The 16,683-nt window shown below is 31.8% G+C and overlaps 1 protein-coding gene across 2 annotated transcripts in view; it reads left to right on the top strand.

The window, feature by feature from the left end:
- LOC100914430 (ninein) overlaps positions 1-12,845 on the top strand; it is a 103,939-nt gene extending 91,094 nt beyond the window's left edge. For both annotated transcript variants that reach the window (XM_031952924.1, XM_031952925.1), the window contains 2 exons: positions 9,561-9,674; positions 12,019-12,845. In XM_031952924.1, coding sequence (XP_031808784.1) covers positions 9,561-9,674; positions 12,019-12,228 — 324 coding nt within the window. In that variant the 3' untranslated portion in view covers positions 12,229-12,845. The remainder of the gene's footprint in view (positions 1-9,560; positions 9,675-12,018) is intronic.
- Positions 12,846-16,683: the final 3,838 nt, after the last annotated feature.

Raw genomic sequence — 16,683 nt, 5'->3', positions numbered from 1 at the left:
CTTAGGATAGAGATTAATAAACCTACCTAGTCATATTCAAGGGACAACTCAGCCAAATTCATTCAGGCAGATGACTGCACATGTACAATTATCTGGAGTCAGGACTGTTCTTACATATTTGTTCTCAAACTTTGTATTTAGTAAGATGCACAATTTTATCTTTTAAAACTTATTCCTGGTTGATAATACTGCCAGATATGTGGCTATATTTATTATATCTTCTATGAAAAAATCACTTGTTACTTTGGATTTTCTTTTTCTAACTCCTGTCACATTTATGGTAACCTGGGTCTAGAAGTCTGGCTGGAAATAACTAAGAGGGGTACAGTACTTTGACTGATAAAGTATGTAAAGGTAGATAGAACATTACTTTTTTTTTTTTTTTTTTTTTTAATTTATTTAATAGCCTTTTATTTACAGGATATATACATGGGTAACTTTACAGCATTAACAATTGCCAAACCTCTTGTTCCAATTTTTCACCTCTTACTCCCCCCCCTCCCTAGATGGCAGGATGACCAGTAGATGTTAAATATATTAAAATATAAATTAGATACACAATAAGTGTAATACATGACCAAAACGTTATTTTGCTGTACAAAAAGAATCAGACTCTGAAATACTGTACAATTAGCTTGTGAAGGAAATCAAAAATGCAGGTGTGCATAAATATAGGGATTGGGAATTCAATGTAATGGTTTTTAGTCATCTCCCAGAGTTCTTTTTCTGGGCATAGCTAGTTCAGTTCATTACTGCTCCATTAGAAATGATTTGGTTGATCTCGTTGCTGAGGATGGTCTGGTCCATCAGAACTGGTCATCATATAGTATTGTTGTTGAAGTATATAATGATCTCCTGGTCCTGCTCATTTCACTCAGCATCAGTTCGTGTAAGTCTCTCCAGGCCTTTCTGAAATTATCCTGTTGGTCATTTCTTACAGAACAGTAATATTCCATAATATTCATATACCACAATTTATTCAGCCATTCTCCAACTGATGGACATCCATTCAGTTTCCAGTTTTTAGCCACTATGAAAAGGGCTGCCACAAACATTCGTGCACATACAGGTCCCTTTCCCTTCATTATAATCTCTTTGGGATATAATCCCAGTAGTAACACTGCAGGATCAAAGGGTATGCACAGTTTGATAACTTTTGAGCATAGTTCCAAACTACTCTCCAAAATGGTTGGATCTGCTCACAACCCACCAACAATGCATCAATGTCCCAGTTTTCCGCATCCCTCCAACAATCATCATTATTTTTTCCTGTCATCTTAGCTAATCTGACAGGTGTGTAGTGGTATCTTAGAGTTGTCTTAATTTGCATTTCTCTGATTAATAATGACTTGGAGCATCTTTTCATATGACTAGAAATAGAACATTACTTTCAATGTACTATCATAGCATGATAGAAACATGTCATCATTATTTTTTATTTTTTTTGGTCAATAATAGCTCTGATTTCATTTTATACCAACTTTAAAAAGAGCCGTTATTCATTTGGCTATGCTGAGGGGAAAAGGGAGGTATGATCTTTTATTTTAAATTCACCAAAGGAATTTCCCCTCAGCATAGCCAAATGAAGAACAGCTCTAATAATCTAATAAACTAGTCCATAGTCTTTAGTCATAGTCATAGAGATGGGGAATTAAAGTTGTGTGTGATACTAGTTTCAAGAAATGGATAGTGGCTCAGTTTCATATTACCATTTGTTTTATTACAGTGACAATTTTCACTAGCCTGGGTCCTCCCTTTAAATTTTAGTGCATTATGTATTTTCATGCCTTCCATCAAATCCTGATACTGACAATTTTCACTAGCCTGGGTCCTCCCTTTAAATTTTAGTGCATTATGTATTTGCATGCCTTCCATCAAATCCTGATACTTTTTGAATGTATGACCAAATTTGGATTAGCTTTATGTGGTAAACCTTTTTTATGTGGTAAACTTTTTTCATCTTTCCTGTGATATACATATATATATGCTACTCCTTAGATCTCTTAAATATTTTGTACTTCAGCATGGAAATAAATAAATAAAAGTCAAAAATAAATAAAATAAAAGTCAAGTAGATCCTTTTTATAAGTTCTGATTTAATTCAAAAAGAAACTCTTCAGTATCATCTAGATTTTTTTTTCTTTTATATCATAACCTACTGGATGAAATGACTATTTTTAAAATAAAAATTTATTATGTTATAAAATTTTTATTAAAAGTTTCAATTTTTACATCTTGACATTTTAGTAATAAAAATGTCAATTTTGAAATTTGAGGAAATGTTATTTTAATAGAAGGGAGGAAATTAATTTTCTATCTTCCCACAGTGTCTCCAACAACGAGTTTTTCCAGCCCTTAGTAACTATTCCTTTGAGAATCTATGGTGATATCTCAAAGTTGAGTTGTTTCAATTGACATTTCTTTAATGATTAGTAATTTTTATGTGATTTTTAAAATGTTTTCCTCTTTTTAAAAATGTATTGTTTCACCACTTAACTATTGAGGGAATGTGATTAAAATTCTAAAATTTTAAAAGAATTGTATAAGTTCCCTATATATTTTGAAGATCAGGCTTTTATAAGAGATTTAATGTAAACATATTTTTTTCAAACTATTTCTCATTCTAACTGCATGTTTTTATTTATTGAAAAAATCCAAATTGGTTTTTCTCTACCGAAATACTTTCATGCTATACCTCACAAATGCACATAACATTAAACATGAAAAAAAGCATAATAATTTTGGGGGGAGCAGTGACAAGTAAAAAAGTTTGTCTCAAGTGAGCCCAAGTAATTTTGTTACATTTTTTCCCCTCCCTCCCGTAATAGTATTTTATTTTTACGTATGAAGTTGATTGTAAACATGCTACATTTCTTCAAAGAATGTGATTGATCTCTGTAGTTTATATATACAATGGTTCTGCAACACATCATTATCAACTAATGAGTACCCTGTGCAAGAATCCCAGCAATAATAGCATTGGAAAATCATGTAAGTTTTCATAATAACTGGCATCACCAATTCCATTATATGGAAAGAATGGAATCATTAGTATGTAATTGTACTGGGATCCAAAGAGAAATTAAGCTCATAATTAAATATTTGAATTGGTTTGAATTGAAATGAATGCCTTAGTAAGTAATGAGCTAAGGTCCCTTACATTTCTCTAATACTAAATTTTAATTTATGCAATACTAACTTGTTGAAAACATTGTTATATTTAAATGGTTTTTATACTCGTTCACATCCAAGATTCAAAATTCAGTGTGATGCTTAATCCATCTTTACACCATCAAAATATGCCGCTCCTACTGCGACAAGGCTGTCTTGTGATACCCAGAAAGCAGTTTCTCCAGCTTCAACAATTGTTTCAGGCAGAATGGAGAAATCAACTCTTACAGAATGAAATTTAAAATAGGACCTCTGAAACCAACATATGACAAGTACAAGTTATATTATTTTATATTTTATATATATTAGTAGTCTTAGGTAGCATAGCTTGATGAACTGTTTGATTTTTTTTCTGTTTGCCTTTTGCTGTTCATTAGTTACCATGCTCATTAGGTCCTCACAACAAACCTATGATGTAGAAGCTATAATCATCCCCATTTTACAGATGAGGAAATTGAGGCAAACAGGTTACATGATTTGCCCTTATACAATGTCTGAAGCTTAATTTGTACTCATCTTCCTAACTCCAAGCCCACCACTCTGTCTGCTGTGCCACTTAGCTACCTAACTTTATGTGAAAGTTAAAATTATCTTTTATTATGCCAGTTCAACAAGCAGTAAAAACAATCTTTTCCTAATATAGAAATATAAATAACCCTGGTTCTGTAAGCAAGGGATCTATCACCATAGTGATACATTTATTGTCATTTTAGGACATTTGGCATCTGGGATATGTTAAATGTAGACATTTGTGGAGTATTAAATAGGTTCTGTACAAACTTCAATAGGCAGCCACAGTGCTGGATCTGGAGTCAGAAAAACCTGAGGTCAAATCCATCCTGATGATCTTTTAAGTTAACCGCATCTGTAAAAGAACAACAATAACATATACCTCAGATTTATTATCAAGATCAAATGAGATAAATTTTGAAAAGTGCTTCAGCTCTGGAACATTGTAGGTGCTAAGTAAATGCTAAATAGTGCCAAAAAATGCTAAAAGCTAAATAAATGCTAGCTGTTATTGTTATTATTATATTGATAAAACACCATGTTTCCTTTAACATACAACAGACCTGAAGTTATGACTAAAAGATCAAGACAATTGGAGATGGTCCTGGATGAAATAGGAGAATTTGGTCTTTTTAAGCTAAGACCTTCAAATTGTCTCAGTTTGACTGAAGGTGCACCCATTTAGTGATTAAGGCTAGGTAGAAATTGAGGCAAAGACTCTTTTTTCATCTAGTCCAAAAAAATCTAAAGTAATAAGTAAATGAATGAATGAATGAATCTGAAAGAAGAAAACCTTCACAGCTTCTGGCCAAAGCAAAAATGACTGCTATTTGCAGTCAAAAAAGTCATTCAGGAGTCTAGTATTTTGATTTATGTCATAATTAATTTGGAGCATTTGAATGTTGCTTGAATTTTGGGAGTTTTTCTTCCATTTAGATGTGAAACAGATAAATACATTAAAATAAATTTTCGTAATATTAACAAAATAATTTTTAAAATCTCCATATATTTTTGACCATGGTTTTTTCCCCCCGAGGTCAGATATTTGAGGATAAATTTGAGGTCAGATTCTAAAATTGTCTTTTAAAAAATTTCTGATTTTAAAATATTCACATGGTTACTCTTTAATGACATAGTAAATATGTTTTCCCCCCAGTACCTTTGGGATTGCCATGCAATGATGAAACTTATGAAGTATACCTCTGTGGTCAATTCAGCTTTTTTTTAAGCTGATCAAAACAGCTTATCAAAACTTTCAAAAAACTTTTGATAAATTTAAGTTTGTATATTATGTCAGTATTAAATTTATTTTGCTATTTTTTTTGTTTTTTCCATGAAAAAATTTTAAGATTGGGTTGGAAAGCGGGCGTATGCTTGGTTTATAGGATAGTAGGGTGTTTATTATAATATCCTGTAACAGTAGAAGTTTAATAGTGAGTGGTGGTTTGTGGGTCTTAGTTAGACCTAGTTGCTGTTTGCATGTGTTTTAGTACCTATTTCTCTGCGGTATTTAATTACCATACTAAAGGCCTATCATCCAGGTTTCGGGTTTGACGGAAGCAATAAAATTTAGTAAGGAGGGGTAGGGGGGTTTAGTGGTAAGAAACTATTATAAATGTTGTTTGTCTTTATTTTCGTTTAAAACACATGCACACACATACACATGCACACATACACACATACACACGCACACATACACACACACACTTGCGTCCACTTGCACAAATGCACTTTTAGTTCCACTATCTAGTCGAAGGATGTGGATCACAACATAAAATTCTCTCTCTTTTTGTTGTTGTTGTTTGCTTGCATTTTGTTTTCTTATTTATTTTCTTTTTTGATCTGATTTCTCTTATGCATCAAGATAATTGTATAAATATATTTATATATATTGGATTTAATATATATTTTAACATGTTTAACATATATTTATATGCTTGCCATCTAGGGAAGGAGGTAGGAAGAAGGAGGGGAAATCTGAAACACAAGGCTATGCAAGGGTCAATGTTGTCAAATTATCTGTGCATATGTTTTGAAAAGAAAAAGCTCTATTAAAAAAAATTGGATCAAGAAGGAAAAAAACAAAAACAAAATGCAAGCAAATAATAACAGAGAGTGAAAATTCTATGATGTGTTCCACACTCAGTTCCCACAGCCCTCTCTCTGGGTGTAGATGGCTGTTTTCATCACTGAACAATTGGGAACTGGTTTGAATCATCTCATTGTTGAAGAGAAGCACGTTTATCAGAATTGATCATTATATAGTCTTGTTGTTGCTGTGTATTAATGATCTCCTGGTTCTGCTCATTTCACTTAGCATCAGTTCAAGTCTCCTGAGGCCTCTCTGAAATCATTATTCTGGTTGTTTCTTATAGAACAATATTCATATGCCATATGCTTATTCGTATGCCATGGCTTATTCAGCCATTCTCCAACTGATGACATCTATTCAGTTTCCAATTTCTTGCAACTATAAAAAGGGCTGCCACAAACATTTTTGGACATTTGGGTCCCTTTCCCTCCTTTAAGATCTCTTTGGGATATAAACCCAATAGTAACACTGAGGTATGCACAGTTTGATAATTTTTTTAGCATAGTTCCATTGCTCTCCAGAATGGCTGGATCTGTTCACAGTTACACCAACAATATATTGGTGTCCCAGTGTTCCCTTCCAACATTTGTCATTATTTTTTCTTGTCATTTTAATCAATCTGAGAGATGTGTAGTGGTATCCCAGAGTTGTCTTATTTTTCATTTCTCTGAGCGATAGTGATTTAGAGCACCTTCATATGACTAGAAATGTTTTTAATTTCTTCATCTGAAAATTGCCTGTTCATATTCTTTGAATTAGAGAATGGCTTAAATTCTTTTTTTTTTTTTAATTTAATTTAATTTAATTTTTTTTTATTTAATAGCCTTTTATTTACAGGTTATATGCATGGGTAACTTTACAGCATTAACAATTGCCAAACCTCTTGTTCCAATTTTTCACCTCTTACCCCATCCCACCCTCCCTAGATGGCAGGATGACAGTAGATGTTAAATACATTAAAATATAAATTAGATACACAATAAGTATACATGACCAAAACGTTATTTTGCTGTACAAAAAGAATCAGACTTTGAAATATTGTACAATTAGCTTGTGAAGGAAATCAAAAATGCAGGTGGGCATAAATATAGGGATTGGGAATTCAATGTAATGGTTTTTAGTCATCACCCAGAGTTCTTTCTCTGGGCGTAGCTGGTTCAGTTCATTACTGCTCCATTGGAAATGATTTGGTTGATCTCGTTGCTGAGGATGGCCAGGTCCATCAGAACTGGTCATCATATAATATCAGTTCGTGTAAGTCTCTCCAGGCCTTTCTGAAATTATCCTGTTGGTCATTTCTTACAGAACAGTAATATTCCATAATATTCATATACCACAATTTATTCAGCCATTCTCCAACTGATGGACATCCATTCAGTTTCCAGTTTCTAGCCACTACAAAAAGGGCTGAATGGCTTAAATTTTTATAAATTTGAGTCAATTCTCTTATCTGTTTAAAAAATGAGACCTTTTTCAGAACCTTTCAATGTAAAAATGTTTTCCCAGTTTATTGCTTCCCTTCTAATCATCTCTGCATTAGTTTTGTTTGTACAAAAACTTTTTAACTTAATATAATAAAAATCATCTATTTTGGCTTCAATAATGATTTCCAGTTCTTCTTTGCTATTCTTTCTTCCTCCACAGATTCTTTATTTCTAGATCATGAACCCTTTTCAACCTTATCTTGGTATACAGTGTTAGGTATGGATCAATGCCTAGTTTCTGCCATACTAGTTTCCAATTTTCCCAGCAGTTTTTGTCAAAGTGAATTGTTTTCCCAAAAGCTGGGTCTTTGACTATAGATTACTATAGTTACTATAGTCACGATGACTATTTTGTCATGTGAACCCAACCTATTCCACTGATCAACTAGACTATTTCTTAGCCAATACCAAATAGTTTTGCTGACCCCTGCTTTATAATATAGTTTTAGATCTGGTACAGCCAGGCCACCTTCATTTGATTTTTTTTTTTCCCATTAATTCCCTTGAAATTTTTGACCTTTTGGTCTTCCAGATGAATTTTGTTGTTATTTTTTTCTAGGTAATAGTTTCTTGGGAGTTTGATTGGTATAGCACTAAATAAATAGATTAGTTTAGATAGTATTGTCATCTTTATTATATTTGCTCAACCTATCCAAGAGTACTTGATATTTTTCCAGTTTTTTAGATCTGACTTTATTTGTGTGGAAAGTGTTTTGTAGTTTTGCTCATATCATTCTGACTTTTCCTTTGGCAGATTCCCAAATATTTTATACTATTGACAGTTTTTTTTTTAAATGGAATTTCTCTTTGTATCTCTTGCTGTTGGATTTTTTAAGTGATATATAAAAATGCTGGTGATTTATGTGGATTTATTTTGTATCCTGCAACTTTGCTAAAGTTGTGGATTATTTCTGATACTTTTTTAGTTGATGCTCTAGGGCTTTCCAAGTATACCATCATATCATCTACAAAGGGTTTCCTCATTGCCTAGTCTAATTCCTTTAATCTCCTTTTCTTCTCTTATTGCCAAAGCTGATACAATATTGAATAGTAATGGTGATATTGGGTGACCTTGTTTCACCTCTTATCTTATTAGGAATGGTTCCAGTTTATCCCCATTTCATATGATGGTTACTGATGGTTTTAAATAGATGCTACTGACTACTTTAAGGAAAAGTCCATTTATTTCTATACTTTCTAGTGTTTTTAATAGGAATCAGTATTGAATTTTATCAAATGTTTTTTCTGTAAAGATTCTTTATAATCACAAAATATAGGCTTGTAATAAAAATTTTATTGATTAAAAAATTGAGAACAATATATGTCGTGCCTCTTTTAATTCTTTAGATTTTAGCTTTATTTCTCTCCTTCCCCCCCCCACCTCGTACCCCCTCTCTTACAACCTTTCTTCTCTCCCCTCCAAGCCCTTCTCTCCCTTCTCTCCTCCTCTCCCTCCCCCCAACCCCGAGGCAATTGGAGTTAAGTAACTTGCTCAGGGACATTGAAACTGGATTTGAACTCTAGTTTAGGGGCAATATTCTATTTGGCTATAAGAAAATGTGGAATGGTTAGAGCTTACCTAGTTCTTTTGTAGCATCATATAGTAGTAAGAATTCTGACCAGGAGTCAGAAGAATCTTGTGTTCAATTTTTGCTTCTGCCACTATCTGTTAGAATAAAGTCAATTCTCTTAACTTTTCTGTGCTTGAGGCTTACCACCTAAGTAGTTGTTGTAGGGCTCAAATGAGCTAATATATGTTAAGCACTTTGCTCAAGTGCTATATAAATGCCTAGCTTTCTTATCCTTTATGTTTAACATTAGCTAAGCTTTTTTAATCTGAACTTTTTTGATGACAAAATCATTTTGGCAATTTATGTTAAAAACCAGAAGAGATCGAGTATTGTCAAAAATAAACACTCCTAAAGTTCTGGTTTTCAACCATAAGAAAAGAAAATCAGGTGCCCATAAATGTGGTAAGAGTAGGAAATCCTGAATAACATATAGTAATAGCTAAAAACCAAAGATTAAAAGAAGGAAATAGTCATAATAACACTTCATTAGAAGAAATACAAATAGGCAGAGAAGCTAATATTTGCTCATAGTCTTATAATCATTTTATGTTATCTCATGTGAGAATGGTTAACGATTTTCTTTAACTTTTGATTTTTAATATGAATAATTGGTGTAATGTCTAAAATTTCCATTTCATTCTGGTTAAAATTCATTTTTGTATAGTGCATAATGTTCACCTTCCTAAGAGAAGAGGGACTGTGAAAATTCCCTTTGGTTATATTTTTTCCCAGGAAAGTCAAAAGCAGCTGATGATGGCTATGGAGGAACGCATGCTAGAAGTTGAGCAGAAGTTGAAATTGGTGAAAAGACTTTTTCAGGAAAAAGTGAATCAACTACAAGAACAAGTAAGCTTTCCCACCTACACTATGGTTGCCAAATTGTATGCTCATCTATTAACTTTAACTAACTTTGATACTAACTTTCCTCAAATTTAGAAAGCATTTAATCTCAGACTTGCTTTGTTATGTAAAGACTGTTTTTCAACAACTTAAATTTATCTGAAAAGAATTAGAATACTTAAAAAAAATATGACTATGGAAAAGTTTTTTTTCCTCCAAGTTTTTCTTTTGACATTGTATATTTTTCTGTTACTGTTAACCTATCAAAGGTTTTATTTGTCAACATTGTTTCCTAAAATAGTTAAATAATTAGTAGCCTCAATGTAATTCAGTCTTGTTTGTAATATATAATCTATATTCTACAAACATGCCATTTGAAATGAGAAAAAAATTTTAGGGACTATATGATCTATGAATGCAGAGACCTTGCCCTTTCTAAACGTTAAATCTCCTCCTCATGTCTAGTAGAGTTCTGCTCACTACAGACAATTAATTAATGCTTATTGGATTAAATCAATGTTCAATAAAATAGGAAAATGGTACTACAATTAGAACAAAGCACATTATTATCAGAAAGCAAGAAGCTATGCTTTTTTTACATATCTTTGATTTATTCTCTGAAACATAATTCAGAGCCTGTTTTCCATACTACTCAACTTCCTCCACTGAGATCTGTATCTTTAAGGTATATCAAGTCTACTGATTGAATGGAATGCAATAATAAGCATAAGTGGTGGTCAAAGTCATTTTTATAATAATGCCACAGATGCTCTAGAAAAGTGTTGAAATAAATTTGTACATATCACTGCTTGAGAGAGATGACTTGTTTACTTGTTGTCCATATGAAAACCTCTCTTTTCTCTTATTCATAAATTTGATAAGTAATGTTTGCTAAGTTCCTGTAATTTGTTTTTTGATGTCACTCTTTGTATCTAAATCATATACCCATTTGGAGCTTGTCTTGGAAAAATATATGAGATGTTGATATACCTACCTTTTGCTTTTTATAACTACTTTCCATTTTTCCTCAACAGTTTTTTGTTGAATAGTGAGTTTTTGCTTTCCCCAGTGGCTAGGATCTTTTGATTTAATTATTAAATATTTTTTTAATTTAACAAATATTAGCCATTTTCTTCTCCATAATTGTATAAATACTGTGTTCCATTGATCATCTCAATTTTTTAGCCAAATTGTTTAGACGAGTACTACTTTGTCATATATATCTGGTATGCAGATTATGTTGATTACAGTAACTAATAGCTTATCTAATATACATATTAATTTTATTCTATCATTGTATTCAAATTTTATTTTATTCTAGTTAGTATCTGATAGTAAAAATGAGATTCCTCAAATATAAACAAGATTTCACTAGATTATTTCTAAAATACTTTTGAGCTGTGGTAACCATTGAATTACCATGTTTCAATTACTTTTAGGAAGATTGATATATCATAGCTGTAGTGACATGAATGATTCATTTAAAATATAATAAGCACTTATTTTCATGTATTGTGGTGGGCTCTAGGAAATATACAAAAATACTCACAAAGAGGTAACATTTGCTCAAGGGAATACTCCTCCCCAGGTGGCACTATGGATCTGATCATACTCCTGCTCTTTCTCTTGAAACCTTGTACCAGCACAGGAATTCAATGCATATTAGAAGGACCATCCACCCCTGCAATATATTTCTTTGATTAGATGGTCTTTCCTAGAATCTCCATATAAGTAGAATACCCAAATCAGTCATACCTCATTCCTCTTCAAATTGTATTCTGGACTTCCTCTATCCTACATACTGCCTGTTAATTTTTTGGCTTCCCATCACCACCCCCTTTTCATCTTTGAAAAGAGTTTCCTATTCTCTATTATCTTCCCAGCATTAGAATGTGGGGGGAAGGACTGTCTTTCTTTCTACTTGTATTTGTATTCCTAGCACTTAGCATAATACCTGGCACATTGTAAATCTTTAATAAATGCTTATTGAATGACTGACTAGTGGCTAATATACAGAGTCAACTCTCCTGTTTTAGTAGTTTGAATAAATTAAAAGTAACATGTTACAGAATTAATTACATTTCTATTTTAGCTGTACACTATTTGTATTTTTGTTCAGTCATCTTGGCTCAGTCAAGCCAACTGAGCAGTGAAAGAATGTGAAGAATTAAGTATATTGTCTCTGTACTAAAAGTACTGTCAACTGAGGATAAATCCTTTATTTATAAACTTAATAGAAACAATTTGCCTTATGTTCACTTGCCCACTTTATGCAAAATAAACACTATATCCCTTCTTATCCATTCCCCACCCTCCAGCTCTAATTGAAAATATCTGGTTCTGTTTCCAGCTTTGCAAGAATACAAAATCTGATGCAGTGTTGAAAGATCTATTTGTTGAAAAGACTCATCTATTAAAAACTTTAGAGATTACTGAAAAGCAGCAGAAAACAGCAGAAAAGAAAAATTATCTTTTGGAAGAGAAGATTGCAAGCCTTAGTAATATCATCAGGAATCTAACACCAGCATCAATGACTTCTGCACTTCCTCTCAGGTCATAGAAGAGCCACAAAATCTACAAGAATATATATACTACTAAAATGTAACATTTCAGTAGAATATTTGTCTCTTTTCATGTCCTGAGTGCTTCTAAAATGTGACAAATTAAGAAGAAACATTCTAAACTGCTAAAATTTGCTAAAAGCTAAAAGGAAATCTCAGTATTCTGTCTGCTTAATCCTCACAGCTCTAAGAGACAAATTAAGAAATTCTGACCAATTATCAATAGGGAGAAATGATCAGTTTCTTAAAGGTAATTAAAAGGTAAATAATAATAAGCTTTGATCATAAAGGAAGAATTGAGAATCATAGTTCTTGAATTATATTATTTAATTATAATACACTATAGTAGGTTATTATATAATTTTATTGTATATTACTGTAACTGTCATTTTCAATCCTATTAGAACTATTTTTTGAAAGTTGTTTCCTAGGAACTAGATAAAGTCCCTGGCATATCATTCAAATTATCAAGAAAGCTCTGAAATAATCTTTTATTTAGGGTAGTAATCTCAATTTGAGAATCACAAGAAACAACTGAGAATGAATGTAGTACTAATGTCTAAATTAAATTTGCAGACTCAAATCATGGTTAAAGTAAGATATTCTAAAAGGAAGGCTCTCATATAAAGCTTGATTTAAAACTGCCAGCAACAGATATAAATTATTAATTTAAATATTTAAATTTCTAATATATATATATATGTATATATTCATAAATACCACATGTTTGTGCCTGTGGATATACCTATACACACAATTAAAAAAATAAATAAATAAATGAGTCCTTTTAGGAGTTGAGAATGTGTGACTTGAATTATTTCTTGAAATAATTTTATATAAATAAATATATTTTTATATAAGTTTTATATAGTTTTATATAAATATAAAACTTGAACTCAATATATTTTTCTTTTTTTTTTTTTTGCTGAGGCAATTGGTGTTAAGTGACTTGCACAGGGTCACACAGTTAGGAAGTGTTAAGTGTCTGAGGTCAGATTTGAACTCCGGTCCTCCGACTTCAGGGCTGGTTTTTTAAAAAACACTGCCTTTGTGGTTACCCATAATTATGAAATCTTAATTTATATGAAATCGAATTAAAAACTTCAAAATCCATTTCAGCTAACATTTAAAAAAATTTAAATGTGTACAAAAAGTAATTTGTATGTAAACTCTGATTATTCCAAGTTTAGGGTCTTGTGAAAATGGTTAAAAATAAAAGTATTGTAAATATGTTTGAAAATAGCATGTATGAACTTTTTAGGATATAAAAATCTAACAGAACTGTCTTATCATTAAGCATATTGCAGCTATTGAATTGTAATAAAATATTGAATGCTTTTAAAACTTTATTATTGTAACTGTCTTTTTCAATATGAATTATTTTTTGAAAGTTGTTTCTTAGGAACTGGATAAAGCCACTTCTTTATAGCATTCAAATTATTAAGAAAGCTCTGAAATCATCTTTTTATTCAGGGTAAACTCCTACTCTTAGAAACATAATAAGCTACCCAGATAGCCTTTTAAAAAAATCTCCCCACAGGTTTCTTTTGAAAAATTTTTGAGATAAAATTTACCTTAAACTTGAGATACTTTAAAATTTTCTTTCTGAATATTGATTTCATATTTTTAGGTTATTTTATAATTCTAAAAACTCGTTTAGAGTAAAAATCTCAACTTACCTTTTTTTTTTTAATAAGCCTTAAGTATAACATTTAATATTGAGAATCTGTAATTGGATATAAATGAGTTACTTGATCTCTAAGATTTTTATCAGAGTAGTAATATGTGTAGTGGGCAAAAAGGGTTATACATATACATAATATGTTTTAGTGTATGTAATGTCTGCATTTATTTTATAATGGGGTAGATGTTTAGTCTCAAAGTCAAAACTGTAGTATAATCTGTAATATTAGTGTCTGTAATGTGCAGAGCTAGGAAGTTCTTCTAGGCCATCCAGGTGTCTTTAAAATTAAAGTAATAGATAGATTTAAAAAGTATCTAAAAAATACCAGAAAATATATTCCCATTCATCGTTCTAGACAACAAAACCAAACTGCTTTGTGAAGGTAAAAGCCTAAATTGTCAAATGTACAGAATTGTACAGAAAAATGAATCCATCCAATATGAAAAACTTAAGGATCATAAAAGAAATATTCATTTTAGAATCTTAAAGTTAAAAGAAAGTTTTATAGAATCTCACCTGCCATTTAATTCAATAAAAAAAATTCTGTTTTAGATCTAGGTTGTTTAAATGGTTGCAATGATGATAGTTGCCTCTACAAGACAGCCCATCCCCCATTCAATTTGTGGATAGATCTTTTTATTAGAAAATTTGTACTTGAGGCAATATCTACCTCCCTTTAATTTTTATCTGTTTATGCTGTCTCTTATTAGAGTAACACAGAGAAATCTAATCCTTCTTCTATGTGACAGACTTCTAATATTTAACAATATTTGTTATTCTTCCCTTTTCCAGGCTAAACAAAATTTCCTTCAGACTCTTCTTAGGATTTCTGGAACCTTGTGTATTAGTTTTATTTCAGGATTTTATTCACTTCAAAATATAGTAGGTACTGGTGAAGGCTAGAAAAGACATTGAATTTGCTTATGTAATGATTTTTGAGATCAATTAAGGTCTGTACCATTGAACTAGACACCAAATATTGGTAAAGAGCTAGCTGAACTTAGTGGTGACTACCACTATCTTCTCTTTCATTTCTGTATCACACAAATAGATGGCCTTTACAAGACTGTTGGTGGTTTTCCTTCTTTAAAATATAATAATAGGATTCTCTCTGGGAGAAAGCAGGTTTCTTGGGGAGGTTTTCCTCGAGGCAGCCTTAGTTTCAGTTGAAAGTAAATAATCACCCAAATTGCAGCCAGCTGATAAAATGCAAATGTTTATTTTCTTATTCAAAGTCTTGTCTCTTTGCTTGGGCCGGGTTAGCTCAGAGGCCTATCTCTCTGCTTGGTTCCAAGAGCTCCCTCCCATGTCTCCAAATCCAAAGGTTTGTCCTTCAGCCTCCAGCCAGCACCAAGGTGGAAGATGCAATGAATCTCTCTTGCCTCAAAGAGAGGGCTTGTGGGCTGCCTCCCAGAGTGCTCCTCTCTGATCCCAGTCAATGTTCCCAAGTAACTCTCTTGAAGCTCCAAGAGCTTCCTCTCTCTATATATATGATCTCCCAAAGGTTAACTCTTCCTTTGAGAGAATGGGACTCTGAGTTATCTCCCAGAGTGCTCTCTGGCCCTAAGAATTTCAAGGGAGGTGTGAACACAAGCATTATTGTCTATCAGTTGTGCATAGTACCTTGTTTCAAGTTCTGGCCCATAACATTTCCTCTTAGGATCAGATTAATCTAAGATCAATCATATTGAACCATGCTAAATTAGATAATTATTGTCTCTATCAGCTCTAATGGCTTAACAGTTTGTAAAGATTCCAACACAAGGCTAACTCCTTTGTATACACAAATAATCCCATCCCATCCAGCACATTGCTCCCTAATTTTCTAATTATTCTAATTTTCTCATTTATCCTCATACTTTTCTAGTATACTGAATGCTTTCCTATTGCCTTTTTCTCCCTCAAAAATAGATCCAACCACCACATTATATATTCTTTGTGTCTCTTTCCTCTTGTGTTCTATCTGTAGTGATGTCTCTTATTTCTTTCCTTTTAACTCCCAGAAGTTGGCTTTCAGCTTCACTATTCCAAATGAAACCAAAGTTACTGATGATTTCTTAATTGATAAATTTAATGACCTTTTCTCTATCCTTAAAGCTGACTGTAAGATCAAGGACTGGTATTTTGGCTCTCTCTATCCCCAGCACTTAGCACAGCTTCTGGCACATAATAGATGTTTAATAAATGCTCGTTGACTTTGACCCTCTTTTTAGATATCCTATTGCATCAGATGCATTACAGATGACTTGCTTCACTTCCTATCATTCTTTCACGTGTGTTACATGATATATGTATATGTATATGCATATGCACATTCAATATGTACTTTGAAATTTATATAAATAGTACTTCCTAAACATTTTTAGAAAACTTTGTTTTCTTAACACTTTTTTTAGTGAAAAGATTAAAATTTGGCAACAATTAAAATATAGTTAAGTTGAGGGCAGTTAATGTCAGTTTAACTAGAATTTGACCATTTAATTCCTTGTTTTGTTTGCCTACAAGAATGTAACAAGAAGAGCCCAACATGAGATGTATCATGCAGAAGGATTTTTTTAATAATATTTTTTATAATATTATATTATATTATTATTTTATTATTATTTTTTTAATTTTAAACCTTACGTAGCATATTGTTTATTCATCCAATTGAACATTATTTGGGAATCAATTTTTTTTCCATTATTTTATAGATGCTAGAAAATTTAAAGATATCCAAATCAAAATTTAAATCTAATTCTTATTTATTTGTTTGTTGAGGCAATTTGGA

The sequence above is a fragment of the Sarcophilus harrisii genome, chromosome 2, assembly GCF_902635505.1.
Source record: "Sarcophilus harrisii chromosome 2, mSarHar1.11, whole genome shotgun sequence".
Taxonomy (NCBI): Eukaryota; Metazoa; Chordata; class Mammalia; order Dasyuromorphia; family Dasyuridae; genus Sarcophilus; species Sarcophilus harrisii.
This window is presented reverse-complemented; position numbering and strand designations above follow the sequence as displayed.